This window comes from Trichechus manatus, unplaced genomic scaffold, assembly GCF_000243295.1.
Source record: "Trichechus manatus latirostris isolate Lorelei unplaced genomic scaffold, TriManLat1.0 scaffold00085, whole genome shotgun sequence".
NCBI classification, from domain to species: Eukaryota; Metazoa; Chordata; class Mammalia; order Sirenia; family Trichechidae; genus Trichechus; species Trichechus manatus.
Genome location: NW_004444021.1, coordinates 6,140,214 through 6,161,333, shown reverse-complemented (window position 1 = coordinate 6,161,333; position 21,120 = coordinate 6,140,214). Strand labels below are relative to the sequence as shown.

Below are 21,120 nucleotides of genomic sequence, written 5' to 3'. Positions count from 1 at the left end.
CATGACAGTATTGAAATTAGGCCAATTAATAACCCTGCGATAGCTTCTAAGTGTTCAAGTGAAACGAAGAGTTGCATATCTCTCACTTTAACTCAAAAGCTAGAAATGATTAAGCTTAGTGAGTAAGGCATGTCAAAAGCCAAGACAGTTTGAAAGCTAGGCGTCTTGTGCCAAAGAGTTAGCCAAGTTGTGAATGCAAAGGAAAAGTTTTTGAAGGAAATTAAAAGTGCTACTCCAGTGAGCACATGAATGATAAGAAAGCGAAACAGCATTATTGCTGATATGGAGAAAGTTTTAGTGGTCTGGATAGAAGATCAAACCAGCCACAACATTCCCTTAAGCCAAAGCCTAATCCAGAGCAAGGCCCTAACTCTCTTCAGTTTTGTGAAGGCTGAGAGAGGTGAGGAAGCTGCAGAAGAAAAGTTTGAAGCTAGCAGAGGTTGATTCATGAAGTTTAAGGAAAGATGCCGTCTCCATAACATAAAAGTGCAAGGTGAAGCACCAAGGGCTGATGTAGAAGCTGAAGCAAGTTATCCAGAAGATCTAGCTAAGATAATTGATGAAAGTGGCTACATTAAACAACAGATTTTCAATGTAGACTAATCAGTCTTATATTGAAAGAAGATGCCATCTTGGACTTTCGTATCTAGAGAGGAGAAGCCAATGACTGGCTTCAAAGCTTCAAAGGAGAGGCTGACTCTCTTGTTAGGGGCTAATGCAACTGGTGACTTTAAATTGAAGCCAATGCTCATTTACCATTCAAAAAATCCTAGGGCCCTTAAGAAGTATGCTAAATCTACTCTGCCTGTGCTCTATAAATGGAACAACAAAGCCTGGATGACAGCACATCTGTTTACAACATGGTTCACTGAATATTTTAAGCCCACTGTTGAGACCAACTGCTCAGAAATAAAGATTCCTTTCAAAATATTACTGCCATTGACAGTGCACCTGGTCACCCGAAAGCTCTGATGGAGAAGTACAAGGAGATTAATGTTGTTTTCATGCCTGCTAACACAACGTCCTTTTTGCAGAATCAAGAGTAATTTCAACTTTCAAGTCTTATTATTTAAGAAATACGTTTTGTAAGACTACAGCTGCCATACAGATACCTCTGATGGAACTGTGTAAAGTAAATTGAGACCCTTCTGGAAAGGATTCACCATTCTAGATGCCACCAAGAACATTCGTGATTCATGGGAGATCAAAATATCAACATTAACAGGAGTTTGGAAGAAGTTGATTCCAGCCCTCATGGATGACTTTGAGGGATTTAAGACTTTAGTAGAGGCAGTAACTGCAGATGTGGTAGAAATAGCAAGAGAACTAGAATTAGAAGTGGAGCCTGAAGATGTGATTGAATTGCTGCAATCTCATGATACAACTTTAATGAATGAGGAGTTGCTTCTTAAGGATGAGCAAAGAAAATGGTTTCTTGAGATAGAGTCTACTCCTGGTGAAGATGCTGTGAATTATTGAAATGACAACAAAGGATTTAGAATATTACATAATCTTAATTGATAAACAGTGGAAGGGTTTGAGAGGATTAACTCCAATTTTGCAAGAAGTTCTACTGTAGGTAAAATGCTATCAAACAAGATCACATGCTACAGTGAAATCTTTCGTGAAAGAAGAGTCAATCGATGTGGCAAAGTTTATTGTTGTCTTATTTTAAGAAATTGCAACAGCCACCCCAGCCTTCAGCAACCAACCGCCCTGATCAGTCAGCAGCCATCAACATCAAGGCAAGACCCTCCACCAGCAAAAAGATTACAACTCGCTGAAGGCTCAGATAATGGTTAGCATTTTTTAGCAATAAAATATTTTAAATTAAGGTATGTACATTTTTTTTTAGACATAATGCTACTGCACACGTAATAGACTACAGTATAGTGTAAACATAACTTTTATATGAACTGGGAAACCAAAAAATTCATGTGACTGACTTTATTGCAATAGTCACTTTATTACAGTGGTCTTGAACTGAACCTGCATATCACCGAGGTATGCCTGTGAAGTTTTCCTTTCTTGACCAAAAAAACATCCCAAACCTATCGCCATATAGTCAATTCCGATTCATGGTGATCCCACGTGTTACTAAGTAGAATTACTCCATAGGGATTTCTTGGCTGCAATCTTTTCCAGAAGCAGATTGCCAGACCTTTCTTGTAAGGTGCTGCTGAGTGAGTCTGAACAGCCAACCTTTAGGTTAGTCAAAAAATCTTTTGCCGTTGAGTTGATTTTGAACCATAGTGACCCTGTGGTTTCCAAGGAGTGGCTGATGGATTGGAACGGCCAACCTTCTGGTTAGCAGCCAACTATAAACCATTTGCACCACACAAGGATCTTTTTCCTTTCTTGGAAGTCTTCAGTGAATAAATATGAAAAGATGTACTAAGCACATGAAAAATATTCAGGGTAATAAAGATGTCTGCTATGTGATTTACACATTCTTAGATACGACACCCTTTTGCAACATAACAACAAACCTAAACAACCAACCTAATCAACCAACTGCAGTGGCCCTACTCCTGTTAGAGAGTGCCGAGTCTTCCTACCTGATGAACAAACATCCTTAGCCTGAGTGGTTCATTGAGGGCTTATTTACTGACTAACACTGGCCTTCCAAACAGTCTCAAGCAACTGCTTTGTATACAAGGAAGAAGGTGGTAGAAAACTGAGTTCAGTTCTCTGGTAGAATGTGCAAATTTTATTCGCTGGGATCTACAGATTCTTGGAACATAAATTGCCGGGCTAACTGGGTGAAGAAAGAACTAGAAACTAGGAACTTTGTACCAGATTTGCAGACATAGCTATTCACCATAAAGTCAGCGCAAGCACTGGCGTGTTGGTATTTTGTATAGGTCAAAATCAAGGTAAAGAGTTAAGAATTATTAAGTGTAATGTTATTTCATTTAATCCACATGATAATCCTATCAGTTAGGTCATTGTTTGATTTTGTAAAATTTTATTTAATTCTAAGAACTGCGCTACTGGATATGTCATTTTTTTTTTTTTTTTTTTAAATATATAATCCTCTTAACAACCCAATCATTAAGTCACTGCCTGACTAAAGAGGAACCCATAGACATTCGGGCAGGGAGAGTTTGGAATTTTTCTATGAATTCTAGTGGTTTGATAGGTTTCCGGTTTTATTATTAAGTACTTGCCTCTCTCCTGGGTGGAACCAATCTGTAATAAAAGTGTGTTCCAGCCCACTGTTTTGTCAGGGGCCTCTGGCAACAGGAATCAGGAAGCCATGGTTAATAAATTGCTTCCAAAAATTGTATAGAGAATCATTTTCATATTAAAAATGATATACAATTGCTAGAATGAATGCTCTGAAAAATAGAGAACCACTGATTACTAGTAAAGGGGGAGCAGAAAAGAATCAAAATATAAGGATAATGAGAATGTAAAGAAATATTTTTATGTATGGGCATATGCAAAACTAGAAATGTTTTAAGAATCTTCAAAAATCTAACCTGATGTAAAAAACTGTTCTTGGGAGAAAGGGAAGAGACTCTGGGAAGAAACAGAAATTAAGCTGAAACTTAAAGGTTGCAGTATTTGAAAGTATTGTTATTAGGTGCCGTCGAGTTGGTTCCAACTCATAACGACCCTATGTACGAGAAAACGAAACACTGCCTGGTCCTGCAGCATCCTGACAATGGTTGCTATGTTTGAGCACTTTGTTGCAGGCACTGTGTCAGTCCATCTCGTTGAGGGTCTTCCTCTTTTTCGTTGATCCTCTACTTTACCAAGCTTGATGTCCGTCTCCAGGAACTGGTCCCTACTGATAACATGTCCAAAGTACATGAGATGAAGTCTCACCATCTTCCCTTCTAAGGAGCATTCTAGCTGTATTTCTTTCAAGACAGATTTGTTTGTTCTTCTGGCAGTCTATGGTATATTCAATATCCTTCACCAACACCATAATTCAAAGGCATCAGTTCTTCTCTCTTCCTTATTCATTGTCCAGCTTTCGAATGCATATGAGGCGATTGAAAATACCAAGACTTGGATCAGGAGCACCTTAGTCCTCAAAGTGACCTTTTTGCTTGTCAACACTTTAAAGAGGTCTTTTGCCACAGGTTTGCCCAATGCAATATGTTGTTTGATTTCTTGACTTCTGTTTCCATGGGTGTTGATTGTGGATCCAAGTAAAACGAAATACTTGACATTTTCAATATTTTCTTGTTTATCTGGATGTTGCTTATTGGTCTGGTTGTGAGGATTTTTCTTTTCTTTATGTCGAGTGCAATCCATACTGAAGGCTGTAGTCTTTGATCTTCATCAGTAAGTACTTCAAATCCTTCAAATCCTTCAAAATTGTGTCATCTGTATATGGCAGGTTGTTAATCAGTTTTCCTTCAACCCTGATGCTGCATTCTTCTTCATATAGTCCAGCTTCTCGGATTATTTGCTCAGCATACAGATTGAATAGTTATGGTAAAAGGGTACAACCCTGACACACATTTTTCTTGATGTTAAACCACACAGTATCCCCTTGTTCTGTCCATATGACTGCCTCTTGGTCTATGTACAGGTTCTCCCTGAGCACAATTAAGTGTTCTAGATTTCCCATTCTTCATAATGTTATCCATAATTTGTTATGATCCACACAGTTGAATGCCTTTGCATAGTCAATAAACAAAGGTAAACATTTTTCTGGTATTCTCTGCTTTCAGCCAAGATCCATCTGACATTAAAAATGATATCCCTTGTTCCACCTCCTCTTCTGAATCCAGCTTGAATTTCTGGCAGTTCCCTGTCAATGTGCTGTTGCAACTGTTTTTGAATTATATTCAGCAAAATTTTACTAGCTTATGATATTAATCATATTGTTCAATAATTTCCACATTCTGTTGGATCACCTTTCTTTGGAATGGACACAAACATTTGAACATAAGAGGAAGTAAAGTGGTAGGATATTCTAGTCAATTAGAATAGAATACATACATAGGAGTATGTGTCTGTATGTATTCTGTCAAGGTAACTGGGACAGATGATGTGGCAAACAGTAGAAGCTGTAGTGGGATAGACAATGTGGGAACATCACAATATGATGGATTTTATTCTCTAGGTTCTTCTTGAAAGAAAGTATGGCTGACTTATTTATATTCTGTTTGTATCCATTATCAATGCTCCATTTAATATCACTGTAGAGATTTGTTTTCTAGCACTCTGATCAGTTCAAATATTGTAGAACTTCAAAAAGCTTAAAAGTCACTTCTTTCAGCTGTAATTTCTGTATTTGTTTTGCCTCCTTTGCTAAGTGAGGTGTTTAAACATTGTTTATAATGTTTTTTAATTTTTGCTCTTATTTTTGATGATCTACTTGGAAAACAGGTGGTGTGAATGAAAATCTTTCAAAAACTTGAATTATGTGTTAATGCTTTTATTTTTTTATGTCCAATAGACAGAATGTGCAAATTTCATCAGAGTACTTCAACCCTATAACAAAACTCACATCTATGTGTGTGGAACTGGAGCATTTCATCCAACATGTGGATATATTGACCTTGGAATCTACAAGGAGGTAAAACAATTGAAGAGTATGAAAAACATAATTTATTATAATACCGTGTTACTTATTGCCATGTGCATTTTATGACATAAGACAGGCAGATTTGAATATAAAGGTAGAATCATATAGTTTATGAGTTGTTTAAGAACTTATGTGTGTTAGTTCCCTAGGGCTACTGTAAAAAATATCACAAGTTGGGTGACTTATAAGAACAGAAATTCATTGTCTCACAGTTCTAGAGGCCAGAAGTCCAAATCAGAGTATTGACTTTGTTGATTACTTCGGATGGCTGTGAGAGAGGAACTGTTCCTTGTTGGTCTTCTAGCTTCTGGTAGCTCCAGACATTCCTTTTCTTGTAGCTGCAGTGTCATATGATATCCTTCTTCTGTCTCCCTGTGTCTGTGTATCTTTTCCTCTTTTATAAAGACACTAGTCGTATAGGGTTTGGACCCACCCTACTCCAGCATGACCTCATTCTAACTTCGCTGATAACATCTTTAAAGACCCTATTTCCAAACAAGATCACATTCACAGGTATTGAGGGTGAGGATTTCAACAGATCTTTTGCAGGGACACCACTTAATTCATGACATTCATGTTCCTAACTATTTTATGGACTGTCAATTTGATTATATGCTTTATCGTCTTAGTATTTGTCTTGATTTTCTCTTGAATTTCCTTTGTAACTGGATCTACATAAGATGTTGCTGTTGGTAAAAATCCATCTCCACAAGATGTTGCAATGGAATTGCATCTTTTAAAGAATTTCGTTGTTACCATCCAATAAGGTTGAACCTTTTAAGTATACATACAATTGTGGAAACTAAGATACAGAGAGTTTAAATGATTTTTTTAATGCATATAGATAAACAGTAGCACCCTGAACTAATTGTTTATGCTGGACCAAATCTACATAGTAGAAATAAAGGATGTATTAGGAGTAATGGATTCCAGATATCAGTGAGCATTTTAATAAATGGGAAGCATGTAGACTTCTGTACTTTACCAATACGTTAGAGTGCTTTTTTTGTGTGTCAGGAACTGTGCTATGCACTTTACATGGATTGCTTCTTTTGAATTTCACAGCACCTCTAATGAAGCAAGTACTGTTATAATTCCCAATTTACAAGTCCATAAAAATTGTCCCAGTGGAATTCAATAACATGCCTAAGATTTCCCAACCAATAAGTTGTCCAGCAAGGATTTGAACGAAAACAGTCCATCTCCAGAGCAAGCATGCTCAACTGAGCTTTAGAAAACGTGCTCTAAATTGTTTTTTTTTTTTCATACGGGCTGACGGGTTGCATTGTCATCCTCATATATATATGTATATGTTTCTGTGTATATATGTATGTGTATATGTGTGTGTGTGTGTATACACTTTCTGTGAATAACCACACATATTTGCAGGATCGCTGGCTATGTTTGAAAGTAAAGTCTGGGCTCATGGAGCAGGATTCTTTACATTGACTTAATTGATTCATGCGGAAATCAAAACTACGACTGTGGCTGGATAAATGTTTCTCTCTAACCAACATTTATAACCAGCCCAGACTCAACTGTTTGGAAACAAAGCAACTCAGATAGTTAAATCTCTGAGCCACTAGGAGACCTGGCAACTTGAATCCATCATTCTTTGTTGTTGGTGTAATTTTCTCCTGCCTAGTTTTGATGAAGGGTAATATATAACAATAGCTCATAGCATAGTGTGTAATTGCATGAGATAGTCCCACAGCTTAGGTGTGTTTTGAGGCCTGAAGCTAAAGGCCAAACTCACAATCTGTTGAGGGAGGCACATAGTGATCCATGGCTCCTAACAGTCATAACTGCTGAAAGGGAATTTAAATGGAGCTAATTACTTAGCTTGGGACTGTCAAGAATCCGTGAGTCAGTCAATTTTACTAATTTTGTGAATAAGAGAATTATGAGTGAACAAGGGGTACTGAGCCATGTAAGTTTTAGCTGGTCAGGAGAACAGATAATTGTATGACAACCCTGCTTGAAGATTGTTAACTTCTTTTATGTGCTTTTATTCCCAGGAACTTTTGTCAGAAGTCATTGTGTTTCCATAGGGAGTTTAGGAGACACTTTCATTTTCAAATAGACAAGGTTGCTCCTAGGTAGCTGGGAAGAGGGAACAGCATATACAAAAGGGAAGGAGGTGAAAGGTGGAGAAAGAAGCATTCTGGGGATTGTTATTTAAGGAAGAATCCCACATTTCTGACTTTGGGCAGTGAGTTGGAGGGCGATGTTATTTATTGAGATGAGAGTAGTAATAAGTTTGTGGGCAAAATGGTTAGTTTTGTACATTCTGTATTTGAGAGATATTTGGTAGATCCTGTCAAGTGGGCAGTTGATTCTGGGATGCTGGAGAGAAGTCAGGGCTGGTGTCAACCATTTCTAATAGCAGTTTGAGCATGTATAGCCAGCCAGAGTTTGAATTCTGGCTCTAGTAATTTAGCAATGCTATACCCTTATGTACTCTGCATAAACTTTCTAAAAGTCTGTTTATTCAGTAAAGTGATGGTGATATTAATAGTAACTACCTCACAGAGTTATTTTGAGGATAAAATGAGAAAATGATTGTATGGGCTTTGGCATAGAGCCTGCTTCATAGCAGTCACTTAATTCTCAGCCATTATTGGGCAACAGGTTTGTAGAAAGGTAAAGAGACATGAATTTCAAAAGAATATATCAATATCTATGTTCATATCTATAGATATATTTATCTATATAAGGTATCTTCATCTACATTTGTATATCTATATGTGTAGATATAATCTAAAAAATAAAATCTATAAACTATAAATATACTTATGAATATAATCTGCAATGCTGGAAATGTCTGGTAACTTGAATAATTTGGAAGTATATTCTTTTCTCTGGGATCTCCCCTCTGCTACTGTAAATTGCATCTTTTAATGGATATGATACTTATAATAATTTTGCCTAATGGTTGTCGTGATTAAATGTTTGCTTACTGTCATTCTTATTTACTCATCTCTTTATTTCTCCAACGATATTTCTGTGTATGCAACTTAGATAGATGCTTTGGTGAATAATTATTTAGACTCAAGAAATTTCAGGGGGAAAAAATCTTACAAAATTAAAACTGTCTCACAAATTAGGCTGTTGTGTAATTCAGTGAGTTTATCTTAGGAAATGCTTTTAATTATCAATTATTTCTTACATCATTTTTCATTGGTGTCCTTGACTCTGGCTGAAGTTTTCTTGCTGTCTCCGTTCTCCAAGAGATTGTGAAGGGGAGCTTGTCTTCAGCCTCCACAAATACCAATGTTTGGGCTTATCGTGAGAATTTAATGAAATGTTGCATTTGAAAACAGATGTCTAGACAATTGTAAGAGTTTATCTAGTACCTTGCATCCACTGTGACATTCTCTCAGAAATTTTCTTTTTCTTCTTTTCCTCAGCATTTTATTATTTTTTTTGAGGCACCAAGATTCAATTTACATTTTCCCTTTACAATATCCCATTATAGGTTTTAGAGTGAACAGGTTTGTTTAACCTGTGGAGAATAATACACTCTTAATGATGCTTTAAACATGGAGTCAGTATGTATAGGACTTTTTTTTTTTCTTTCCCCCCCCCTCGCATAGCTGTAGCCCCATACATAGCCAGGAAGCATGTTCTAAGTATTTTCTCATTGGGCTTTTTTCATATCTAGACTGCAGTATCACAACCTTTCATTAGATGACCAATTCTAACTAAACATACTTGGACTTGAATGTTGAAGGCCAAGGTGATTCTATAAATTAATTTCAATACATTTTTGAATCCATGTGTTTGAAATTATTAGGCTGGAGTAGTTAAGAAAATGAATTTTGGAGCTGGCCCTATTTCAAGCTCTTGCCTCACCCCTTACTAGCTACGTGACACTGGACAAGGAATTTAACCTCTTCGGTCCTCAATATTTCTCTTACAAAGCTGATATTATTAAAGTAGGCTTGTTGTAAGGATTTAATGACGCAATGTGTATAAAGCTCCTGGCACATGATTAGTACCTATTAAATATTAAGTAATATTATTGTTCGGAACCCTGGTGGCACAGAGGTTAAACATTCAGCTGATAATCAAAAGGTTGGTGGTTCAAACTCACCAGCCACTCCTTGGGAAAAAGATACGGTAGTCTGTTTCCTTAAAGATTACAGCCTTGGAAACTCTATGGGGCAGTTCTGCTCTGTCCTATAGTGTCCCTATGAGTTGGAAATAACTCTGCGGCAATGGGTTATCATTGTTAATATTATTGTCATTATTAAAAATATGGAATAGCAATTCATAATCAGGCTATTTAAATTGCAGTAACTTTTTTTTTTTTTTTTAAAAAGATATTGTCCTAGCTATCTAGTGCTGCTATAACAGAAATACCCCAAATGGGTAGCTTTAACAAACAAAAATTTATTTTCCCATAATTTAGGGAGCTAGAAATCCAAATACAAGGCACTGGCTCTAGGGTAAGGCTTTCTGTCTGTTGGCTCTGTGGGAAGATCCTTATTCCTTGGCTCCTTGGTGATCTTCATGTGGCATGGTTTCTATCTTCTTCCATCTCTGCTTCCTTTATCTGCTCCTTTTATATCTTGTAAGAGATTGACTCAAAACTCACCTTACACTGTCCTGTCTCATTAACATAACAAAGACAACCCATTACCAAATTGGATTGTAACCTCAGGCATAGAAGTTAGGATTCACAACACATATTTTTGGGGGACACAATTAAATCCATAGCATTCCACCCTTTGACTTCCAAAAATTCATATTTTTCCCACATTCAAAACACATTTACCCTATCACACCATCCCAAAAGTCTTAAATCAACTTCAAGTCCAAAATCTCATCTTCTGAATTATCTAAATCAAATATACGTGAGGATTTAGGCGTATTCCACCCTGGGCAAAATTCCTCTTCATCTGTAGACCTGTGAAATCTAGAATATGAGTCATCTGCTTCCAAAGTACAATGGTGGAACAGGCACAAGGCAGACATTTACATCACAGATGGGAGAAATTGGAGGGAAAGGAGAGATAGCAGGCACCGAGCAAGTCCATAACCCAGTAGAACAATTTACATTAGCTCTCAAGGCTTCAAAATAATCTTCTATTCTTTTGGATCATCTGGGCAATGGCCCCACCCTCCAGAAACTGGGTGCTGGCCATGCTCTCTGGATTCTGGGTGGATGCCCCTCAGCCCTGGGCTTCATCCCTGCCTTCCAGACCCACTGAGAGGGCAACTCTGTTTTCTCAGCTTTGGGTGGCCCTGTTCTCCTAGTCCACCTGAGTGAAAACCCCACACCCTCAGCCCTGGCAGGCCCCATTCTTCTGCCCCTTTGGCATGGCAGCCCGGCCCCCTCAGCTTTGGTCAGTAGCGCCATTCCCCTGACACTCATGAATGGCAGTCCCACACTACAGAACCGAGTTGAGGAAGTTCTGTCTCTCTGAAACCTAGGATGCTGTCTCTCTACCCTTTGAAGCCAATGCAGCCCTACTTCCCATGCTCCTTCCAGTAGTTTTGCTGATCTCTGAGCTGCTCCAGGGATGGTCCTTTTCTTTTCTTGGAGGACAACAGATGTAGTTCCTTTGGCCTGTTTCCAGCCAATAGAATTCCAAGAGGCAGACATCGTTCTTTCCTTTTGTTCTTTTTCTGTCCTTTTCAGTCTAGGCTGATGGGTTTTCTGCTGTGACAGTTGGTTAGATCCATCTGTCAGGCTCAATCTCTTTAACAAAAGATTGTGTAGCTGGGTCTTTGGTGAAATTCTAGGACACATGTCCTTAGTTTGTACAACAGAATTTTCCATATCTCTAAGTTTTGTTTTCATATTGCACAGTTCATTTTTAAGTCCATCTCTTTCGTCTTGCATCTTACCATAAGTGACAAGGAGAAAACACGCAACCCCTTTAAGATCTTGCTTAAAAAAAATCTCCTTAGCCAAATATCCAAGTTCATCACTTACAAGTTCTACCTTCCACCAAACATTTGAATATTATTCAGACAAGTTCTTTACCACTGCATAAAAAGCATTGCCCTTCCTCCTTTGTCCAATCACACATTCATCATTTTCTTTTAAAGCCTCACCAGAAGCACATTTAATTTCCACATTTCTAGCAACATTCTGTTGCTGATACCATATGTATTATCTAAGATGGTGGATACTTTTTCAATAGCTCTCCTCACTTCCTTCTGAGCCTTCACCAGAATTGTCTTTGAAGTCCATAATTCTACCAACTGTCTCTTTAAGGCAATCTAGGCTTTTACTGTTTAGGCACCTTAAAACTCTTCGAGCCTCTACCTGTTACCCAGTACCGAAATCACGTCCACATTTTAGGTATCTATTGAGCAGCGCTACCACTTCTGGGTACCAAATTCTGTCTTAGTTACCTAGTGATGCTATAACAGAAATACCACAAATGGGTAGCTTTAACAGACATAAATATATTTTCTCACAGTTAAAAAAAAAAACCAAACCCATTGCCGTCGAGTAGATTCTGACTCATAATGGCCCTGTAGGGCAGAGAACTACCCCATAGGGTTTCCAAGGAGCAGCTAGTGGATTCGAACTGCCAACATTTTGGTTAGCAGTCAAGCTCTTATCTCACAGTTCAGGAGTTTAGAAGTCCAAATTCAGGATGCCAGCTGTAGGGGAAGGCTTTCTCTCTGTTGGCGCTGGAGGAGCAGCCGTATCCCTTGGCTCCTTGGTGAACTCCATGTGGCATGAGGTCTATCCCCTCCCATCTCTGATTTCTTAATCTGCTGTTTTTATATCTTGTAAGAGATTTACTCAAGACATACCCTACACTAATCCTGTCTCATTAATATAACAGAACAACCCATTCCCAAATGGGGTTATAACCACAGGCATACATAACACATATTTTGGGAGGAACAGTTCAGTCGATAACAGGCGTAGTAACTACTGTTGGTTTTGGTCAAAAGAAAAGAAAAAGATCTGAAATAACAACATAATATATCAAATAGTCCAATTTCCTCTATCCTCTTGTTTCATTATTTGCTTTCTAGATACATATCACTGAATGGTCCTTTCTTATTACATGTGTTCTCTGATATAGATTTGTAGATACTCCATCTAGAGAGAATGTCTGACATTCTGAATTTTTCTAACTGGAGTACATTCAGGACGAGTCATCGGCCTTTTTTTGGATGGTAGTGTTGTCATTGCTATGGCATACTCAAATTCAGGGGCCATATTTATTATACATTCATATTATTCTTGGACGGTTCAACTTAAGATGTTATTTTTTTTTCCCTGAATATTAAAAGTCTGCCAATGTCATTCTGTCTGTGGCCACTATTATAAAAATAGATGCTGCAGCCAAAAATAATTATATGACTTTAAAGTGTACAGTGTTTTCATAATAGTGAAAATACTACAGCAGGATTTTTTTGACCACATGTATCAACAGCTCTGAAAATAAACTGCCTGCCTTAGAACACTTTTATGTCACTAAAATGCCAAAATATTATAAGGCTTATGTGATATAGTATAGTCACATGTGCTTAGGCAGATAGACCATAATCATTGTTATAAATTCTATAAATATTATAGTAAAATTATTTTTTTCAGTGAGGAAATTAGTTGCATGAGGCTCAATGATTATTTATTAGGCTTAAGAAATGTGTGTATTTGGTGGTGATTTTGATAAAGATTATGGTCCAGACTAATTGAATTGATGAGTATAATACTACATCTAACTGAAAAATTCACTTAATGTTACCATTACCACTTTGTGTAAAAGAGACCAAACATGAGGATTGAGTCTTGCCAGACATAATATTTGCTAAAGAGTTAAGGAGCACGGTGTGATACGTATGCTATATGCTCAATCAGTTTTTATTGAATTAATGAGTTGGAATTTAGTTCTTATCTCCTATGTTCTTGCTGACTTTGATTTTGTTTTTAAAATCACTTGTGTTAATATTTCTTATAACAGGAAGTTATGTTCAAACTAGACACAAATAAGTTGGAGTCTGGCAGACTGAAATGTCCTTTTGATCCTCAGCAGCCTTTTGCTTCAGTAATGACAGGTAAGATCAACCAAGGCAGTTCTTACATTTAGGTAATTTTCTGAGAAAGTATGAGTAGATTAGACCACATTTTCTTATTGAGTTAAAGGTCATTTTGGATTTATTTTCTACTGGCTATTTGGGTCCAGCCTGGGCCAAATCTCTGTATACCTGGCATTCTTATCAATAAGGTGAGACCCCAGCAATCTTTAATGCCTGCACAGATTCTTGTTAAATGAATTTCTAGCTGAATTCTTTTGTAATGTAAATGATCACATGCTTACTTAATCTATAGTTTTGCACTTAAATGTTTCAGATTCTTAAACTGAACCATGTCTGTATTTGCATCAGTATGGAAGTTAAACTTAGCAATTCCTTCAACACAATAGGTTACAGAATATGTTGAAAATTTGAATGGAAGGATTAATAATAAGGTATAAGTGGCTAAGATAGTAAACAAAAGGAATCAAACTACATACAGATAATAGAATCTTATAACACTTTTTCCTCCAATATCACTGTCTCCTGATTATATTAATTAAAATGTTATGAAGTTAGTTGCTAGCATATCCACTTTGTATATATCTTAAATGATCTCACTTTGTATACATCTTAAATTCTCTTATGAGACCGCTGTCCCGTTCAAAAAAGGCGGAACTGTGTGGTCTGAAGTTTTTCTGAGGAATGTAAGCTTGACCTCTGAATTTCAACCATTATAAGGACTACTTTTGTCTTGGTTTCTTTCATGACTTTAGTCCCTTTTTATTTAACTTGTCTATCAAATGTTTGAATAGATAAGAGTGAAGCACTATGACATTTTAATTTTTCAGTTAGTGAGCACTGGTGATCTTGCTTGGAAGTGAAAGCATGTGTTTTTCCACGTTTTGAAAATTATATGACTAACGTTCATTCATTATTCTAAGAAAATAAGATAATTTGCAATTTTGACCTGTCAAGTGGGTTGACACACCCTTAATAAAAAAAACAATAGATTGTAGGCAGTGGTGACCCCTCTTAGGAATCTCTAGGTAATTTTAAATACAAAGCAGACAATTTTAAAGTGTGGATAGACAGACCCAATCATTAGGATGAATCATACCAGTTTGTCCTGACAAACCGCTCAATTATCAGCAATTGTATATGCTTCAAAATAATGGTTTGCTTCCTGTATGCTTACCAAACTGTCTCACAGTGCATTTTGTTGTTGCTGGCAATATGTTCGTCTTTTTGTTTTTTTTCAATTAGTCCGATAATGAAATATTGCCATTTACCTGAAATATTTTCGGGGAGTGCCTCAGGAGGATGGGAGTAGTACTATATTTGCATCTAGTTTGCATAGCTAGAGTTCTTTCTTTTTTGTTTTGTTTTTTCCTTTAGTTGTTGACTATTGTCATTAATTAATTTGGGCTATCCTAATAGTTTCAGTAAAAGGCTTATTTAGAAAGCTATAATCAGAGAATTTAGAAAGTGTCTTGAACACTTCTTATACAAAAGTAGAATTTTAAAGATAAGTTTCTGAGGAAAATTGAGGTTCAGTAATAAAGCAATATCTTTGTTTTATATTTAGTTGTCTAAAAAATCAAAATACTCTGAAGAATTTAGCCTTTTTTGAATCTACTAAGTGCACCCAAACTAGTTGACTATAAGAGTTTCTTGTAGTAGCCAGAGGCTTAGCTCTCAAAGGGCAACAAGTCTACTCTAGGGACAACCTTCTTCTCCCAGCCACCTCCCCGCCTTCCAAATTATGCTGACTAGCATTAGGGAGCATGTACCCTTGACTCCCTGTTTCCTCTCCCTTGTCCTTTTCTCTCCTCCTCCTTCCCTCCTCTTCCTCCTTCCTTTCCCCTCCCTCTCCTCTTTCTTCTCTTTCCCCTTTTCTCTCCCTCCTCCTCCTTCCCTTCTCTGCCCTTCTTTTCATCCTAGTCTCCTGTTTTTCTCCCTCTCACTCTCCTTTCACTTCTCCTCCTCCTTCTCCCTTTCTTTCCATCCCTTCCACTCATCTTCCTCCTTTCATTTCACTTCCTCTCTTCTCTCTCCCTCTGTGGTAAACCATGGACATGCACTTTACATAAATAATAGGACAAAGAAGTTTGGTATGCGGTAATGGCAACATTTTTCTTTTTTCAGAAATTCCTGTTTATCAGAACCATTAGAGACATGATTAGCTACAAGGAATGCAACAAGTTATAATTACAAAGAGTGACTTCAGTGCTGAAAGCTCTCTTTCAGTAGAGGTTAGGCAAAGAAAAGTTGTGGTCATTGAGGTTGTATGGGTTAAGTAAATACTAATTATACAGTCTACTCCTCATTATGGCATTTACTTTTTAATATGTTTTCCTTGTTGCTACAAAGAGGAACTTCTAATTACGTTATATCTTTGAATTATTTGTGGTGAGAAGGAAGAGAAAAAGTGCTTATTCAAAAGGGAAGTTAATGCATATGTAATTATTAATTCAGATGACTTTGACCTTTTTTATATTCAAGCATCTAACACCAGCTTACCAAAATTAATTGAGTTATATTTCTTCAACTAAGCACATTTTTCAAAATCTGAAAGTGAAATTTGTGAAACAATATATTCTGATGTTAAGCAATAAACATCATTTGTTTCATGCTGTGCAGTGAAATTAGTATATTGTAAATAGTCTCTACTGCTGTACTCTAAAAAGTCCTATGTATTTTTTCTCCCTCTCAGATGAGTACCTCTACTCTGGAACAGCTTCTGATTTCCTTGGCAAAGATACTGCATTCACGCGGTCCCTGGGGCCTACTCATGATCACCATTACATCAGAACTGACATTTCAGAGCACTACTGGCTCAATGGTTAGTGATTTTCTCACTTATGATTGTTTTTCCTTTGTTTTTGGATAGATAAGAAGCTCATTATTATTCACTCAAACGCGTTTTGGGAGAATTGATTTAGCTCAGCGTATGAATACATTTGAAACAATCCCCCACTAAGTTAGACAAACCTCTAGAAATGTTTGAGTATGTAATCATAGTTTGTGTTGTTAGTTGCCCTCAAGTCACCTCCAACTCATGGCGACCCCATGTATAACAGAATGAAACATTGCCTGGTCCTGTGCCATCTTCATGATCATTGGTATGTTTGAGTCCATTGTGTGGCTGTTGTGTCAATCCATTTAATTGAGAGTTTCCTTCATTTTCACTGACCCTCTACTTTACCAAACAAGATGTCACTTTTTAAGGAATAGATTTCCTGATGTTACGTCCAAAGCAAGTGAGCCAAAGTCTTGCCGTCTTTGCTTCTAAGGAGCATCCTGGTTGTATTTCTTCTGAGACTGATTTGTTTGTTCTTCTGGCAGTCAATGGTATATTTAGTATTCTTCACCAACACCATGGTTCTAATGCATCAGTTCTTCTTTCCTTTCATTGTCCAGCTTCTGCATGCATATGAGATGTTGAAAGGACCATAACTTGGGTTGGGCACACTTTAGTCATCAACATGACATCCATTTACTGAGTGTGTGCTATGTCCTAAGTTCTAATTAATATGTTTAATATTCACAATAACCTATATGGGAAATGCTATTATTATATGCCTTTTATAGATGAGGAAACTGAGGTACAGGGAAGTTATGCAATTCAGTCAAGATCCTACAGCTTGTCAGTTACAGAGCTGGGATTCAAGCCTGCAATCTTCCATTTTCAATTACCAACCAATACTGTTTATGAACCCAATGATAGTGATTGTATTGTAATGCTAACTTCTATTGTTTAAAGATGATTTATGTTTGTGTTAAGACATGTTCCTCCAGATTTTTAACTCTTATTGATATTAACTTGCCATTATTTTGTCTGATCACTTATTGTTTATGGGTCATAAAATACTTTGGGTTTTCAAAAAAAAAAACTCTCGAATGTTTTTAATGAATTCAAGGAACAATAGAAGGCTTCTACTTTGTCCCACTGCTTTATGAAGGGTCATATTTTATCAAGATTTTCTAATGCTTTCTAATTAATATACGACTATTACATTGCATGGCAAAATAATGTAGCACTGCTGTTTAAGGCAGACAGAGTTTCTCATTCCTGCCATAAATATTGGGCTTTGGAGGAGGCCAGTGTAGGGATTTCCTGGGGGCTATCTCTCCATCTGTCAGAGGGTCATTTAACCAGTGACAGTATAAACATAAGAGAAGAACGCTTTAAAAACATTTCCTTACAATACCTACAGATCAATTTATTTACACAATAATGTGATCTCCATTGATCAAAGAGTACCCTTTCAACAGCAAAAACAAATTTAGAAGAATATACCCAACTATGTGATTACTTATAAATTTGTTTAACACATATGCAAGACAAGAATATCTTTTTGTGCATTGCGGGGTCTTTGAAAAATAACGTGATCTGCAAGTAACCCAGGGTTTTCACCTGTAATAAAGCTTGAGTATCTGTTTAGGTACGAAAATATTCTTATAACTTTAAAATAAAGTATAAGTTTGCATTCACCAGTTTTGGTGAAGGCAAATATCATCATATTGCCTCTCTCTTAAGAGATTATTTTATTTTGGTTTTCACTATGACACACCTATAAAGAAGTCTGCAGCATTGTCAGAACAAATGCAGAAAATATTATTTGCCTAGAATGCTGTTTTTAGTACTATATGAAGAGAATTACAAGTAGGAAGTGTTATGGACGGAATTGTGTCAGCCCAAAATATGTGTTGAAAATCCTAAACCCCTATATTTGTGGATGTAATCTGTTTGGGAATAGGACTTTCTTTGTTATGTTGATGAGTCCACGTCAGTATAGGATGTGTTTTAAACCAGTCTCGGGAGCCCTGGTGGTGCAGTGATTCAAAGCTGTTGGCTGCTAACCAAAAGGTCAGTGGTTCCAACTCACCAGCTGCTCCTCAGGAGAAAGATGTAACAGTCTGCTTCCATAAAGATTTACAGCCTTGAAAACCCTATGGGGCAGTTAACCTGTGTCCTATAGGGTCACCATGAGTCAGAATCTACTTGACAGCAATGGGTTTTTAAACCAATCAGATTTGAAATTTGAAAACAGCAGATTAGGTGCAGAGAAGGAAGCACAAATGGAGGGGAAGATACACTCCACATGAAGATCTCCAATGAACTGAGGAACAGAAGCTGAAAAGAGACAAGGATTTTCCTCCAGAGCTGACAGAAAGAAAGCCTTCCTCTAGAATCTGCACCCTAAATTCAGACTTCTAGTCCCCGAAACTGTGAGAAAATAAATTTCTTTGCTCAAACTGCTCACCTGTGGTATTTCTGTTATAACAGCACCAACAAACTAAGACAAGAAGTATTGAATTAACATTCCCCTAATAAACAACTTTTGGGGGCCTGTTGCATACTCAGTGCTATTCTGCCCATTGAGTCTGTAAAGATAGAGTAGTGTTCCTGGGCTCATGAATGATCAGTGCTCTGCTCTGCCTGGAGCATAAGGAGAGAGGTGGATGAGGCTAGAAAGCTGTAAATATTATCCTGAAATCAATGGGGAGTCGTCTATGGTTTATTTTTTAAGCAGTGAATTAAATCTTTGTTTTTTGTAAAAGTAACTGGCAATAGCATGAAGGGAAGACTAAAGGAGGATGAGAACACAGAGAGAAGAATCCTTTCATGAAAGCAGGAATATGAGGATGGGACTGGAACAAAAGCAGTGGCAGTGGGGGACATAAGAATATATAGCTTAGAATATTTGACAGTTGATACTTTATTGTAAATAGAAAAATCCTAGGATGTGAGGTAGAGTTTAAGAGAAGATTTTGGATGCTGGGAAAACTTTGCAATTTAAGAGGAAGAAAGCAGCAGAAATGAAGAAATTTAACGTAAGAGAAGGGATAAATGATAGAGAAAGTTCTCAGTGGATGGCATGCAGACAAATGATTCAGAATTAGGAGAACTAATATTTAGGGTGCTAAGTCATTCAAAGCAGAATTGTACAGTTGTTAATAGCAAGGGTGAGTCTATGTCCTGGTTTGCTCAGGACATTTCCATTTACCTCTGTTATCATTCTACTCTCAAAAGTGTCCCAGTTCGGACAAAAAATTAATAGCTATCTCTGCGGAGCTTAATTACCTGGTTTTACCATTCATTTGTGGCCTTGGTCAAATTACTTAACCTTTCTGTGCATTTAAATTCTTTGTCTAATAATTTAGCATAATAAGAGTATCTATTCACAGGGTGTTGTGAGGACTAAATTAATTCATACAGAGAAGTCTGTTAGAAGACAATTTTAAGAGCTGAATTCTTGTTAATATTATCAGTATCATTATTATCATTAGTCCTGAAGATGAAGGGAGTGTCAAGCTAAAACCTTGAATGTTCTGTGATTCTCTGACATCTGTTTGGCATTTTTAACTATTGACTACCCTTTCCTTCTCTCTGTCTGTTCATAATTCTGTAAACTCATTAATTCTAATAGCTTAAGCTGCTTCCTATGTTCCAGTGTCCTCAAGCACTGTATCTCCAATCTTCTCCTGTAACTAAGTGCCTAGAAAAAAACTTACTTAGATGTGTTCATTTTTATCACAAATTAAAAAAATTTAAAAAAAAAACTGGTTGCTTAATACAGGAATAAAGATATCTAAAACCTCAGCTTTTGTTGTGCTGCTAACTTGAGATTTATACATGTTGTTTAATGATTTTTTACTCAGTTTCTTCACATATACATACATACATATATATATGCATGTGTGTGTGTGTGTGTGTGTGTGTGTGTGTGTGTGTATCTTAGTCATCTATTGCTGTTATAACAGAAATACCACAAGTGGATGGCCTCAATAAAGAGAAATTTGTATTCTCACAGTTTAGGAAGCTAGAAGTCTGAATACAGGGTGCCAGCTCTACGGGAAGGCTTTCTCTCTCTGTTGGCTCTGGGGGAAGGTCCTTGTCGTCAATCTTCCCTGGTCAAGGAACTTCTCAGAGCAGGAATACCAGGTCCAAATGTAGTGCTATTTTCCTGGCTTTTGTTTCTTGGTGGTATGAGTTCCCCATGTGTCTCTGCCCACTTCTGTCTTTTATATCTCAAAGGAGACTGACTTAAGACACAACCTAATCCTGTAGTTTGAGTCCTGCCTCATTAACATAACTGCCACTAATCCCACCTCATTAACATCGTAGTGGTAGGATTTACAACACAGGAAAATCACATCAGATGACAAAATGGTGGACAGTCACACAATACTGGGAATCATGGACTAGCCAAGTTGACACAGATTTTTGGGGGACACAATTCAATCCACAACAATATGTACGTATGTATATACTGTTACAGATTGAACGTGTCCCCCAAAAATGTGTGTCAGCTTGGCTAGGTCATGATTCTCAGTATTGAGTGGTTCTCCACCATTTTGTGATCTGATGTGATTATCCTATGTGTTGTAAATTCTAACCTTTATGACATTAATGAGGAAGGACTCAAACTACTACAAGATTAGGTTGTATCTTGAGTCAATCTTTTTTGAGATATAATAGAGAGGGCTGAGCAGAGAGGAGAGGGACCTCGTTACCACCAAAAATGAAGTGCCAGGAGCGAAGCGTGTCCTTTGGACCCGGGATCCCT

At 37.1% G+C, this 21,120-nt stretch overlaps 1 protein-coding gene across 1 annotated transcript in view; it reads left to right on the top strand.

Moving 5' to 3' along the window:
• Window positions 1-21,120, top strand: part of SEMA3D (semaphorin 3D) — a 162,066-nt gene that overhangs the window by 66,067 nt on the left and 74,879 nt on the right. The window contains exons 4-6 of the mRNA XM_004381477.2: window positions 5,423-5,542; window positions 13,492-13,585; window positions 16,260-16,388. Coding sequence (XP_004381534.1) covers window positions 5,423-5,542; window positions 13,492-13,585; window positions 16,260-16,388 — 343 coding nt within the window. The remainder of the gene's footprint in view (window positions 1-5,422; window positions 5,543-13,491; window positions 13,586-16,259; window positions 16,389-21,120) is intronic.